The sequence below is a fragment of the Balaenoptera acutorostrata genome, chromosome 3 (assembly GCF_949987535.1).
Source record: "Balaenoptera acutorostrata chromosome 3, mBalAcu1.1, whole genome shotgun sequence".
Classification (NCBI taxonomy): Eukaryota; Metazoa; Chordata; class Mammalia; order Artiodactyla; family Balaenopteridae; genus Balaenoptera; species Balaenoptera acutorostrata.
The window spans coordinates 108,952,297-108,965,911 of record NC_080066.1 but is presented as its reverse complement, the minus strand read 5'-3'; the positions used below and the strand labels follow the sequence as shown (position 1 = coordinate 108,965,911).

At 30.1% G+C, this 13,615-nt stretch overlaps 1 protein-coding gene across 3 annotated transcripts in view; it reads left to right on the top strand.

The window, feature by feature from the left end:
• Window positions 1–13,615, top strand: part of NOVA1 (NOVA alternative splicing regulator 1) — a 139,495-nt gene that overhangs the window by 107,115 nt on the left and 18,765 nt on the right. For 2 of the 3 annotated variants that reach the window (XM_057544199.1, XM_007180668.2), the window contains exon 4: window positions 8,589–8,660. The exons of the other annotated variant lie outside the window; for it this stretch is intronic. In XM_057544199.1, the coding sequence (XP_057400182.1) occupies window positions 8,589–8,660 (72 nt within the window). The remainder of the gene's footprint in view (window positions 1–8,588; window positions 8,661–13,615) is intronic. 3 annotated transcript variants of the gene reach the window in all.

Here is a 13,615-nt window from a genome sequence, read left to right as displayed (position 1 = left end):
TTTAGGGAAGGCAGTGAATATCTTGATTTTTTTAAAAAAGTAAAACATAAAATATACTTTGAGTACTATATCACTGGCAGTATATTCAGGACAATGATATGAATGAATTTTTATTATTTTTATAATACTAAATAGCTAGTACCATCAAATAATAGTCTATGAGTCATTGTTGAAACTTTAATTTTCTTTATGGCAATATGAGATTTATAGGTTGTTGTATATCCAGTGTCAGTAAAGATTTATGAAAGCCAGAATTTTAAAATGTTGGGTTCATTTCTATTTTTATTTGCCTTGTTCAGATAATATTATTTAAATTCAAGATAAGTGGTAAAAAATAATGGTGATTGATTTACTTTTGTGTATTTGCATTCATTTGTAAGCTTTGTAGACATTCATGGCATTGAAATTATTATTGATTATTTAATATTTTCATGTAATCAATAATGTGAAATAGAGTATCATTTTAAAAGATTTATTAAAAAGTATACTACATCTAGTAGGGTAATATATTTAATACTTAAACAGTTTCTTATAAATGTAAAATTTGAAAAATTTACTCGAAAAATCTGAAAGAGAGATTGATCATACTGTAGATCAACAGAGTTATTTATATTCTAAATTTCGGATTCTCTAACTTTCTAGGTATCCTGTTTTACAATGTAATACTTTTTGTTGGATCATTGTCTAAATAGTAAGTGAAGTATATAAATTTAAATTACCATGCTTTTATTTCTGAAGAAATTATGCTGGTAATCCAGTATAAAATAATTATTTCTAAAATAAATTATTTTACACTAGAATAGATAAAAACATATTTCATATAATGTTTATATATTTTTTTATATTTTAGTACATAGAATAATAATAAGATTTCTTTTAAAATGGTAGTCTCTCCCTTAACTAATGACATAACATTTACATTCCCTTTGGACTTCAATTCTGAAGTTAATTTTTAAAATAACTTATTTAAAATATTTTTTAAACATTTTCTTCTAGTTAAGATTGTGCAAAGAATAAAATTCGAGTTTTAAAAATTGCTGGAGCTGGAAAATGTAATTTCTGCATAGAAATGAATTAATGTTGGATCTGAAATTATATTTTCTTAATTTTTGTTACATATCTATTGTTTTTTGTGGTTGATAATTTAAGATTTTGCTTACTACAAAAAGTATAAATAATATGTAACTTGGACTTAAAATAGGAAGTTAGAGTTCTAAACGAATAAAACTTGCTTTAAAAGTTAGAATTTTATACCATATATTATTATGACTTTTATAAAATATTATTTTCTGAATTATGTGATCTAGATACAGTTGGTTTCTGAATAAATTACATGAACCAGTATATTCTCCCCAAATGAAACCTTATTGACTTAATGAAATCTCAACCAAATATGTTCTTAGGAAAGTAGTACATACTGGTCTCACAAGTCTTTCATATGGAAGCACGATGATATCTAGCATGACAGCCTTACATCCAATTTAGATATTAGATGTGAACTATTCACTTCTTTATTCTCAAATGTGTTTTTTTGTTTGTTTTATTTAAATCAAATATATATTTGCTAATAGAGAGGGACTCCAATATTTTATATATTTAAAATGACAATAATAATAATATTTATTGAATAATCAAAGTATGTAGCCTCTGTTCTATAGCCTTAATATCAGAAGATTATCATGAGGTACATAACACCATTGTGCTCATTTCACAAGTCAGTATACTAAGAAACAGATATGCAGCAAGAGCCAGTAAGCCAAAATTAAACATATTAATTGCAACATAGAACATTATATTTCTTATTTTCAGGAAATGAAAATAGCAGAGACCTTCAGTGATCTTCAAATAATTTAGACTTTGTTTGCCTAGAAGCTCTGAACTCATTCCTGGGGCACGTCTTAGCCCAGAGTTTTTGGTGTACATATTTTCATTTCCACCTTTTATGTTTTGAATTTTGTACTTCTTACTTTTTATTTTCCTCATGGGATTATTGAAACATTTCCTGTTGCTGTAAGTCCCTCAAATCCCCCTCTAAGTATGGTTGTTTATACCTAATGAGTCAATATAATGAACCCCAAAACATGGTAGAAACAACAAATCAGTAAGATAGTTGGCATTTGTTAACTTCCTTTGTCTATTACAGTTTTTCAGCATTTTTTTCTCTTTGGCTCAAATGCATTTTTAAGAAAATCTGCATTAAGAAAGAAGTGGTTATAGGCATTTAAATAATTATTTTTTATGTAAAAATTAAATTAAGATACCAAAAATCTCACTTAGCTCAAAGAATTCTACTTTCATCATGAAAAATTGGCAAAATTAGCACATAATTTGTTCATTATTCATTCATTCAATCATAAATTTATTAAATGCCTTCTTAGTGAATTGTAAAATATATTAAAATGTAGCCCTTGCTCTGTCAAGCTAGTTTATGAGAGATCCTAAATACTTAAAATAACTAATAAAAATATTAAACTGTATTTATATACCAAAACTACAATATAAACAATGTAGTATAAAAGTTTGGAGGAGCGTGAAAGAAATGTAGGCTAGAGTGGCATTTGGTCTTGTAAAATAGGTGAAGACTTGAACTGGACCTTGAAGATTGTACAGGAATTGCCTGATTAGAGGAGAAAAAAGAAAAAAGCTTATTTTAGGCAGATGAAGCAATATGGATTTGAGGAGAAATATATCATAATTGTTAAATAGTAAAGAGATTATCTTGACAGAAGTGGAATATCTGTGTTGTAGTTTAGAGGAAATTAATGTTAGGTAAATCATGTGGGACCAGATAATGGAGAGTCTTGGATGTCTGGCCAAAGGGTATCCTGTAGATTACGGATTCTTCCTAATATTTTCCAAAAGAGCCCTTTTAATTTCTCTGGAAGGTTATGGAAAAAAAAAAAAAAAGAGGCACCTCTACCCTTTGTTCTCTTCTGTGCTAATACTCCACACAGATTCTTAGAGTGCTTGTAGGAACTCCTATTGGTAGGAGAGGAAGAGAATTACTGAGTAATCTACTATGCAGATCTTTAGATTTGAAGGTTTATAAAATAATATTTTTTATAACTTCTTTTATGTAATACTCGCAAATCCAGGGGATGTTAATCTTTGCCAGGAAAAACATTTTTATGGTCAAGAATGAAGGATCAGTAATACTGGTAACAGTGACGTATATGGTGCTTATTCTGTTTCTGTGCTAGCCATTGTGCTATGCTCTTTACATTTATTATCACCTTTCATTCATCCTCCCAAAATTCTTCTGAGGCAGGTATAGAGTCCATGTTATACTTATAGAAACTGATGCTTAGAGGAATTTGAGTAACTTACCCAAGGAAATGTAACTGGTAGTTGATCTTAACACTGAGCTGTATGGCCTCTAAGTTTGAGTAATGCTGATAAAACAAAATCCAATAGATTTCTCTCTTCTGGAATTTTTCAGTCTTGAATAAGCATCTCCAAGAAGAGGACCTCATTTGAAATAGAAAGTCTTGTATCAGGGTGAAGTTAGGAGACCAGGCAATATTTTAAGAATAAGATGATGAACACAGTCTCCTCTGGTGGTGAAAGTTGAGACAAAGCTTGAAGTTAAAAGATATTTCAAAGTGAAATCTGTGAGGCTTTGAGACTGGTTTGATTCCAGTTCTAAAATGATGAGGAAAATTAAAAAATGACTATATGTGGTTTTGAGCCTAGCAAAATGTTGAATTCTAGGAAGCAACTAGTGAATTTTAGTCAGGCATCTATGTGAGATAATATTTTTGTATGTTTGTTTCAGGCAAGTTGAATAAGTTGTACATAGTATGTTTTTTCCTTGAAGTAGTCTTTGATAGAAGCATAGGTGAGAATTTAAAACTGAAAATATAGATCCTTAATTGCAGTATAGGTGATAATTTCACTTACACTAGGAGAGAAAAAAAGAGATAAAGAAGCAGTTACTTTTTTTTTTTTTTTTAAGTAAGTCAGAAGCATTATAGTATAGTGATTAGGTATAGGATCTAGAATAGGATTGCCAGGGTTCAAATCCTGCCTCTTTAATTTACCAGTTGTGTACGTTTGGACAAGCTGTTTTACTTCTGTATACCTCAACTTCTTTACCTATAACATGGGAAAAGTAATAGTAATCTGTTCTGTAATGATATTGTGAGTATTAACTGAGTGGATCTATACCTGGTTCCTAGTAAGTGCTCCTTATTAACCATAAAGATAAAAGGGAGAAATGAAGAAAGTACAGTATAAGGAAAGATGCTAAAAAGGATCAAATACCCAAAGAAAAATTTGAGAATAACTATTTTTTTTAATAGGAAATCATTGGAGATTCTAAAAGTTAGTTTCAAGTCTATGTTGAGAGAAAAGTTGTTATTTGTTAATAATATTTCCTAAAGGTAAAGAGGCTGCTTAGGTAAAAAAGAAAAAAGAAAAAAAGGTGTGAAGTGTGGGAACTGCTGACTTGAAATTGTGGATATAAAAGGAGAAAAATACAAGTTAGAGAGACTCACATAACCCCTGCTACTAAAGAGCGAATGGCTAATGTTAAAGAATAAAAAGGAGCTTGAAAAGGTAGAGAAATTGGAGATGCCAAATACAGATGAGATCATTAAGGGAACAAAGTGACTCAGGAGTGGTGGAAAGATAATAGTTTAGGGTGTTAAGGGCCTAGCCCCTGAAGAGTAGGAAGTTTGAGCGGGAGATCACAATTTTGTCTACATTGAAAAGAATGATAAGATAGGGAAAAAAGTGGTTTGGAAAACTGAACAGGTTGAAATGAGGCCAATTGTAGTAGATAAGGAAGCTCATTCTGGAATATCATGATTTCTTTCAAGTAATAAAAACTATCAATTGAAAGGAAGATAAAATACATGGGATTGAATGGTTGAAGGGAAGGATAAAGGTGTAGGAGGAATATAAGCTATGGAATAGGAATCAATTGTAAGAGACCTTTTGAAATTAGACAACATGAGTTTATATTAAGGCTAAGTGGTTCCAGATAGTTCAGACATTGGGAGAATGCTGGATACTTGTCAGGATGAAAAACCACAGATAACAATTATATATTTAAATAGCTGATCTATTATTTTTTATAGATTAGTATGCAGATTTATTTAACAGAACTGAAAACAAAGGATTGGGAAGGTGATTGCTCAAGTAATGTTACTCAGTTAGCTAGTAGTACCTTCCATATTAAAATTGAAGTTTGCTGTTCGTTGCTGTTTTCACTATACATATAATAGACCTTGACAGTCTATTATTGTAGATTTGCTTGAGGTAAGCTTATTTATTATGGAGTTTATTTATAGTAATATTCTCTGGTCCAGTAAAACTGTCACTTGTTAACAAGAATGCATTTCATAATTTGTAATCACTTTTTAGTTCTTATTCCCAAGAGCCTAGTGAAATCTACATTTAATTAAATGACTATTATTAAATCTTGAATTTTAAAAAACTGTTTTATATTCCAAAGGATCCACTATTTTAAAATTATAAACTACTTCAAATTTTTCTGCAGTAAGTAATTCAGCCTTCAGCGTTTAAAGCAGAATTCTTAAATAGACATTTGTGTCATATAAATAAAAATATTATACTTTTCCATTTGAAAGATAAAATTGTGCTAAAAAATGCCTGTGCCCTTCATAATCACTAATTGATAAATATAAAAAAAGTTTTTAGCAGTATATATCCTTTATAAATGTTATTTATAACATATTTTAATATATTATTGCTATATGGATATTCAGTTAGTTACATCTTCCAGATATATATCAGAAGTTTTACTAAATGATTTTTTTTAACTTGAAACTTCTTAAACGTTTAGTCTGCATAGTAAATAGGAATAAACGTGTTTATAAAATATTAGGGAAACAAACATATTGTACGTTGAAGTATTTCTTATGAATTTTTCTGTTCTATTTGTGTGGTTGAGAACAATTATCAAAGCTGTTTTTTAATCTAATTAATAGAACCTTTTAAACTAAAGGCACTACTTTAATATATTTACACATATCTGTTTATGAGAACAGTTTTTACCACTAGCATTTGAAAAATCAACTGAAATGCAAACTTGCTGGATTCTCTGTATTGCTATAGGTTAAATTTGTAAAGGAAGGAGACTTTTTGTGTTTAAGGGTATCTATATGACTAATAGATAACTATCAATAGAGAACTCATCACATGTTTACTTCACTACATGTTTATTATTTTAGGAATATAAACAAGAAAATATATTTAGATGCAATTGACTGTGTCAAAAGACTCTGACAATCTTATCCCTTAAAGCCCAAACTTATTTAATTTTCACCTGTTTTATTTAAAACATTAAACTCTTAACTTCTTATCAGAATATGATATTTAATAACCAAACCCTTAATGATTTTAAACATATTAATATTGTTCCAGAAGTTTAAAATTATTGTTTTTATTTCTGTGAGAAAGAAACAGCATCAGAATTATTAAGGACAATGTTGATGAATATGAGTTGTATCAATTATTAATACATGCCCAATACTTCACATATATGCCAAGTAAAAAGAAAGATACCGAATAAATTGACAGAAGATAATATTAATCTTAGTGACCACAAATTCTGAGTCACTTGATATTACTACTTTTTCCACATATTTCTTTGCAATATTTCAAGAGAATTCATATCTAGGGCAAGATGGATGTCATAATGAACACCTGTGATACTTCAAGTTGATTTTATCCTGATGCAAATAGAGGAGCCCAACACACATACCTCATGCTTCTGTAGGTTAATGAACTTGGCTTCTAACCTGTATTGGGATAGATGGCCTCTAGATTTATTTCACATCTATTTAGTCAGCAATCTCATAATTACTCTGAGATTAGTAAGGAACATATTCTTAAATATATGTTAACTACTCCCAGGAAATCTGTACAGTAACAACTGTAACCAGAGGTGGGAAAATAAAACCTTTACTCTTCAGTTCATAGTACAAGAGTAGCACGAAGTCAGTAGTGTATGTCTCTGCATAGTATTGCATGGAAAATAAAATATTAGGGTAATTATTAATGACTGGAAATGAAAGTCTCTCTAGAGAAATGACTTTATAAAATGAATTTATTACAAATAGCAAAAACAGAAAACAAAGGATTCGAAGTGTTTTTTTCTTCTTTTGTGAGGTTTTACTTCTGAATGTAGCTCCTCTCCCCTTTTAAAGTATGATTTAACAAAAATCTTGGTATGACTCAACATTAAGTCTAGTTTTCCTCAAAGTATCTTAGGTTTTAACTTAAGAATCAAGAATCCCTAGAGGAGTGGACTGTTTAAAACGTGGTCTGATATTAGAATCAGTCTTACTTTGTTACTTGAGAACAGTGAGTTAAGCAGGAGCCTGTGAATTTTTTATCCTTTCTTTTACTCTTAAATGCTTTATTCTATCCTAATTAGGACTTTTGAAATATTAAATGCATAAATATGACTGTATTAAGTAATTTCATCTGCTTTTCCTGACACTGCTGAACCTTTAAAGTTATGCTTTTGCTCATATCTGAGTAATTTTGATGGATACATATTAATATAAAACATAATGTCCATATAGAATTTTGTCTGTACTATAAAACTACCCCATTTCATGTGTTAAATATTATCTATTGAGGGTGCTACTTAAGCGATGCTATTTGCTGAGTGAAAATATACCTTTTTAAAAAGATAAAATCTTAACATCTTACACACGCATTAAGGTTACTCTATTAGACATGAGAAGTTTTTAAAATGTCTTAAGTATATTATGGTCTCATGTGGCATATTTTATATATAGTTTGTATATGTGTTTAGAAATGAAATGAACAATAATTTGATTCCTAATATTTTTGTACCTATTTTCAACAGAAGCTGATGATGCTATAATATATTATACCCCTTATCTATATAAATTTTTAGTGTTTAGCACAAATGATAAAAAAATATTATGGCAATTTGTTAAAATGCTATTAGTTACTTGTTTATTAATATGAGGTTAATGTTTACATTTTCAGACGGGCTCTAAATTTATTAAAAATTAATGTTTTAGAAGATAATGTGATATTAAGAACTCAGAACTGCAAATTTAATTGCTTTTAAGTACGGAACCCTAAATTCATGTGGAATCAACTTGTTGGTGATGTCCAACATATTAAGTAGGTGGATACTTTTATGCGAAAGTAAACTTCATTTCACCACTTCTTTCAATCCCCGACTGTATTCATTGATAGGAAAATGGCTTTCAGTTTTACTCATTAAATTTCTTGAATTTTTGTTTGAGATCTCTTTTCCCCCAAGAAAACAAGAGGGAAAGAAAAGAGACTACTATTCATGAATATGGTCAGGATACCTTTAATACTCATGTGAATTTTTATCAGTCACCATCATGATTTCAAGTCATGAATTTATTTTTACATACTTATGCATGCATATTTACATGCATTAGTTACTTAATTGATCTTAGATTCCATTAAATTTGAATGAATAGGAGAAAAATTTGTTCATAGGATTTTGTTCTCGTTATATTACATTTTATTTTATTTTGTTTTATTTAAATAATCAGTTTAAGGCTTATAAAGGTTGATTTGCTCCTGAACTGCTTTATTCCCAGACATTGCCATCTTCCCCAACTACCACCAAGTCCTCTCCATCTGATCCCATGACCACCTCCAGAGCTAATCAGGTACAGTATCATCCTGTCATCTACACCATACTTTTCACGGGTGATTGCCTGCACACTGGAGAAAAAGATACTGGTGGGTTAAGGATGTATTCGTTCATTCACATATGTGCACCATGAACAGATTCCAAATAACCTGAGAAAGAAATATCAATTATTCCTGAAAGTTTATATGCATTTTTAGCTTTAGATAACAAAAATATATTCAGATGGTAGACTACTAGAATTTTGGATTTTCCCCCTAGAATTATGACTTTATGAGCTTTGAGGGTTATTTATTGAGTTGGTGTTTATAATCTCCCTTATTATTTCTCCCTAGGATTCTTGGTATATAAGTTAAGAATATCATATATGTAAAAAATAAATGTATAAATATGACTTACTGAGCAAAGGTATATCTTTAAATGTGAATGCATTTTTCTTTGTTTTTTTATTTCAGATATGCCTTACTGTGTAACAATTTTAAACTTTTGATGAAAAGCATTCCTAGCAATCTAAAAGTAACTGGGAATTGGTATTTGCGATAATTTTAATGCTGTTTAACAACTCAGGAAATGGTACTTTCTTAGAATTTAATAATAGCATTTTCTTTGCTGGAGTGGCAAACTTTGCAATTAGAAATATATCTTAGTTTGACTTGATTGTTTTGGTACTGAATATTTGCAGGACATTCTTCAAAAATGTAGTTATTTTTGGCACGTTTAAGGAAATCACTAAAATATTCTATGTAATTCAGAGCTTTACTGTACTTTAACATGACAAATGTTGAAAAATATATTTATTAAAATGATTAAACACATTTTCATTTTGTCTGAGTTGAGCTTCATTTAGGTGAGAAATGTTATTTTCCTTAATATTTCCACTTTTTTACTAATACAAGGCCTTATGGGATTATTTAAATATTAAACAAGAGCTTATGTTTTTAATATATTTTTCATACAGTTGAGTAATAAATTATTAACTTTGAACTATATTTGCTAAATATATTAAATGTGGCTTTTGAATATGATCTAATATAAGGCTATCAGAATTATTTTGCTCATTTATCGATTCTAATACCTTTGCAACCTCAGGAAAAAATTTTAAATAACTGAAAGCAAAACTAACATTTAGAATGTTATTCTATAGTAGGAGCTTGATTTTTATTTTATGCAGTAGTATTCCCTTCAAACAAAAATACTTTATAATGCTCACATTTTAGCCCCAATAAATTGGTTAAAAAAGTACACATCTCTAGTGATGAAACCCAGCACTTCTCTTTGAAGGTAATGGTACTACATAAAGTGAGAACCAAGCTTGTATTATTGATGCACGAAGTTGAAAAGTGTATATACATTTTCACTCATACCTTATCTCCTATATAAGCTTTAATTATATGATATAGAAAACTATTGTGAAAACAACTGACTATGTTTTTAATGTTTCTCTTGTACTTCATTCTCTTCCAAATAAAAACAAGACAAATGAGCACAACAGTAATAAAAAATGATTTTTCTCAACATAAAAAGTAAAAAATTCTGGATCTAGAGAGAAAAACCATCTCAATAATTTTGTCTTTGAAGTTAGATTTGTATTTATTTTATGTGAACATGAATTTTTATAAAATGATTTCTTAAAAAGGTTACTTGTTGAAGTTTATTAACAATATAATATTTTTACCCTCTAGATATGTTACTACATCCACCTCTGGATATTTTTCTAATTATATTTTTCTAATTGGAAATAATAAGTCATTTGTGGTTTTATACTCTGTTCACTGTTCTAGTTATGTTTGTTAAACGTGTTTTATTTATACTTTGATTTCTTCTGTTCTTCTACAAAGAAGTATAATATCTCCTGCATAACATGAGGCAAGATATAAAAGAACAAAACAAAATCCTTAAGTTCATTGAAGGAATTGTAGTTATCTTTCATCTTTATGTTATTAGTAGTTTGTAATTATTTCATTCCCTATGGGTATTTCCCAATAGATTCTATTAATGTTGTAGGACAGAAGATAATTTGGTTTCTGCTGTTTATTCAGTCTTTAGATAGCTCACAGTTGTTTCTGTGGATAGTCCTAATTAATTCAGCTTCACTAAATTGACTTAGATCTGTAAGAGTAACCAAGATAGAAAAATGGGTTTTAATGTGATCATCTTAAACTCTCCATTCTTAAAATAGACTCTTAAACCTATAAGAATATAACTTTCATTTCTGGTGTAAATTTACTGTATTCTTACCCAGCAATTTAGCAGTTATGTCTCCAGTTTTGTGTTAAAATTATTGTTTATGTGTTATAGCTAATCTGATATCCTCTGCTGTTAAAAGTAACTGCAAACTTTTTCCATGTGAATTTTCATAAACCAATATAAAGCAATCTAGACAACTACTTGTGTTATTTCATCTATAATAGCTAAATGAGTTATGATTGAGTTTTCTTTAGAATAAATAGTTTGTTACAAACTAATGTAATAAAAGGAACTAAGGGACTATTAACATTTAGAAAACCCAAAAATAAAAAGCACAGAAAATACATTAAAGAGTAAGTTTTATCTGCAGTTTAAACATTTAAAAATCTTTTCTGTTCTTTTTAAAAATGACTATAATGTTTCAGTACATACTGGATTTTACTTTCCTACCCTCATGTTTCCACAGGTCAGACTGTTCTCACAGATCAGACTGACAGACTATAACTACAGTGTTATGGGTCTATACTAATTTCCCCTGGAAAACTGAAGGACTGTCATATGAGAAGCTTTATAGAATGGTGGTTACAAGTCAAGACTGGAGCCTAATTTCCTATAATCAAATCCTTGTTCTGCCACTTGCTGAGTACATTGGGCCTCAGTTTCCCCTTCTGTGAAATTCAGATAATAAATTCATTAACTATTCTTAGAACAATGCTATTCTAGAGTGTACTACTTACCATATAAATGTTAGGTTATGTTTATTTAATTTTTTCTGATATTTCTTTCAAGTGATAATGAAAAGGAAAGATTATTCTTGAAGATGGTAAATAATATAGCATAAAACAGCTTAAACTGTTTGAGTTTTATCTTTAAAAAAAGATTCTGTGATACTAATATTGCTGCTTTTTCAACTCTAAAATATTTGTATACAAAGTGTCTGTATGCTTTTTAGGCTAGCTTAAGATGCTCTATAGTTATTTTCTTCCCTAGTGAGAGTACTGAGTTACTTGTTGTCTAACTTATAAATCAAATTGCTGTTATTTTCCTATTAAGAAAGAAAAGTTAGGGCTAATAGTTTTACAACTTACACTTTCTTTTGCATGCATTGCATATTGCAAAGTGCAGGTTTGACACTTTTTACATGTGGAACTTTAACTAAGAAGCAGATATAAAGATACAAATAGAATTAGAGTCTTAATGTGTTTATAAACTTAAGATAAAAAACAGAATCAGTTGGATTTGATCAGTTCTAAGTTATCGATGCTACATTTTTCAGTCACTTCAAGATTCAACAAAATGGTTTTGTTAATCAGTCAATGGTGCCAATAATTAAATTCTTAATTTTAGATTCCTGATTGTTAGCTCTCCCGGGATTATTCTCAAATTTCAGGAAAAGTGAAGAGAATAAAAAGAATAGTTTCAGAAATATGTGCTTTATAGATATTTATTTATGTACTAATAAATTTGAAATTATATATCAAAATATACAAAACAAATGAAAATAGGTAACTCATACTCATATATAGCACTTTTGCTATAGTTACAGAAAAACACAAATAGAGCTCACTGGTCCCGCTTTGATTTCATGAACACAGATCTCAAATGGACCCTTAATTCTGTCAGGTAATCATAAGCCCAGTCACTTTTTTACTCTTTAGAGGACTGTTTCATAAATTCTTGTCTCCTTTCTCCTTTCCTTTAATTAGTTTTCTGTTGCCGTATAAAAGATTACCACAAACTTATTGGCTTAAACAGCACACCTTTATTATCTCATAGTTTTTATGAGTCAAGAGTCAAAGGCACTGTTAGCTGAGTCTCAGAGTCACAAGTCAGCAATCAAAGTATTGGCTGGGGTGTATTCTCATCTAGAGGCTTCACTGGAGACTAATCCGATTTTAAGTTCATGTAGGTTGATGGCAGCATCCAGTTTTTTGCAGCTGTGTGACTGAGGACCCCAACTCCTCATTGGCTGTTGGCAAGAGGAAGCTCTCAGAATCTAGAGGCTGCCCAGGTTCCCTGCTGTGTGACCCTCTCTACAGGCATTTCACAGTTTGGCTGTTTGCTTCTTGCAAAGCCAACAGGAAAATCTCTCTCTTTCCGTTGTGTGTTAGCAAGGTGAAGTCTTACTGAACCTAAACACAGGCGTGACTTCTTACTTCCTTTGCCATACAGTGTAACTTAATCAGAGCAGTGACATTCCATCCCTTTGCCATATTCTGTTGATTAGAAATCAGGTCACAATTTCTACTCACACTTAAATGGAGGGAACTATACAAGGCATAACACCAAGGGAGCAGAGATCATGGGGCCATCTAAGAATTGTCCCTGCAACAGCACCCCAATATCTCTTGCCATCCTCACTCCCGGCTGATGATCTTACTTCCTACTTCACTGAGAAAAATGGAAGCAATAAAAAGAAAAATTGTACAAAATCACAACTTCATTTATACCCACATATTCTACCTCTCATCTATTACCATAAACTTTCCCTGCTCCTGTCTAAAACCGGTAATTTCAGCTGCACATTAAACCTTATTATTTTTTCTTTACTCAAGGTCATCTCTTCAACAATTCTACCTTCTCTCTCCTTTATCTTTCAAGTTTCTGATCTCTATAGGATCATTCCCATCAGCATACATACCTCTGTTTTTTTTCTCCCATCTTAAAAGACAAAACAAAACTTCTTTTAATCTCACTTCCCTCAGCAGCTAATGCCCTATTTCTTATACTCCTTTGTAGCAAAACTCACAAAAGTTATTTACTCTCTGTTTTCCAGTTTCTGTCTTC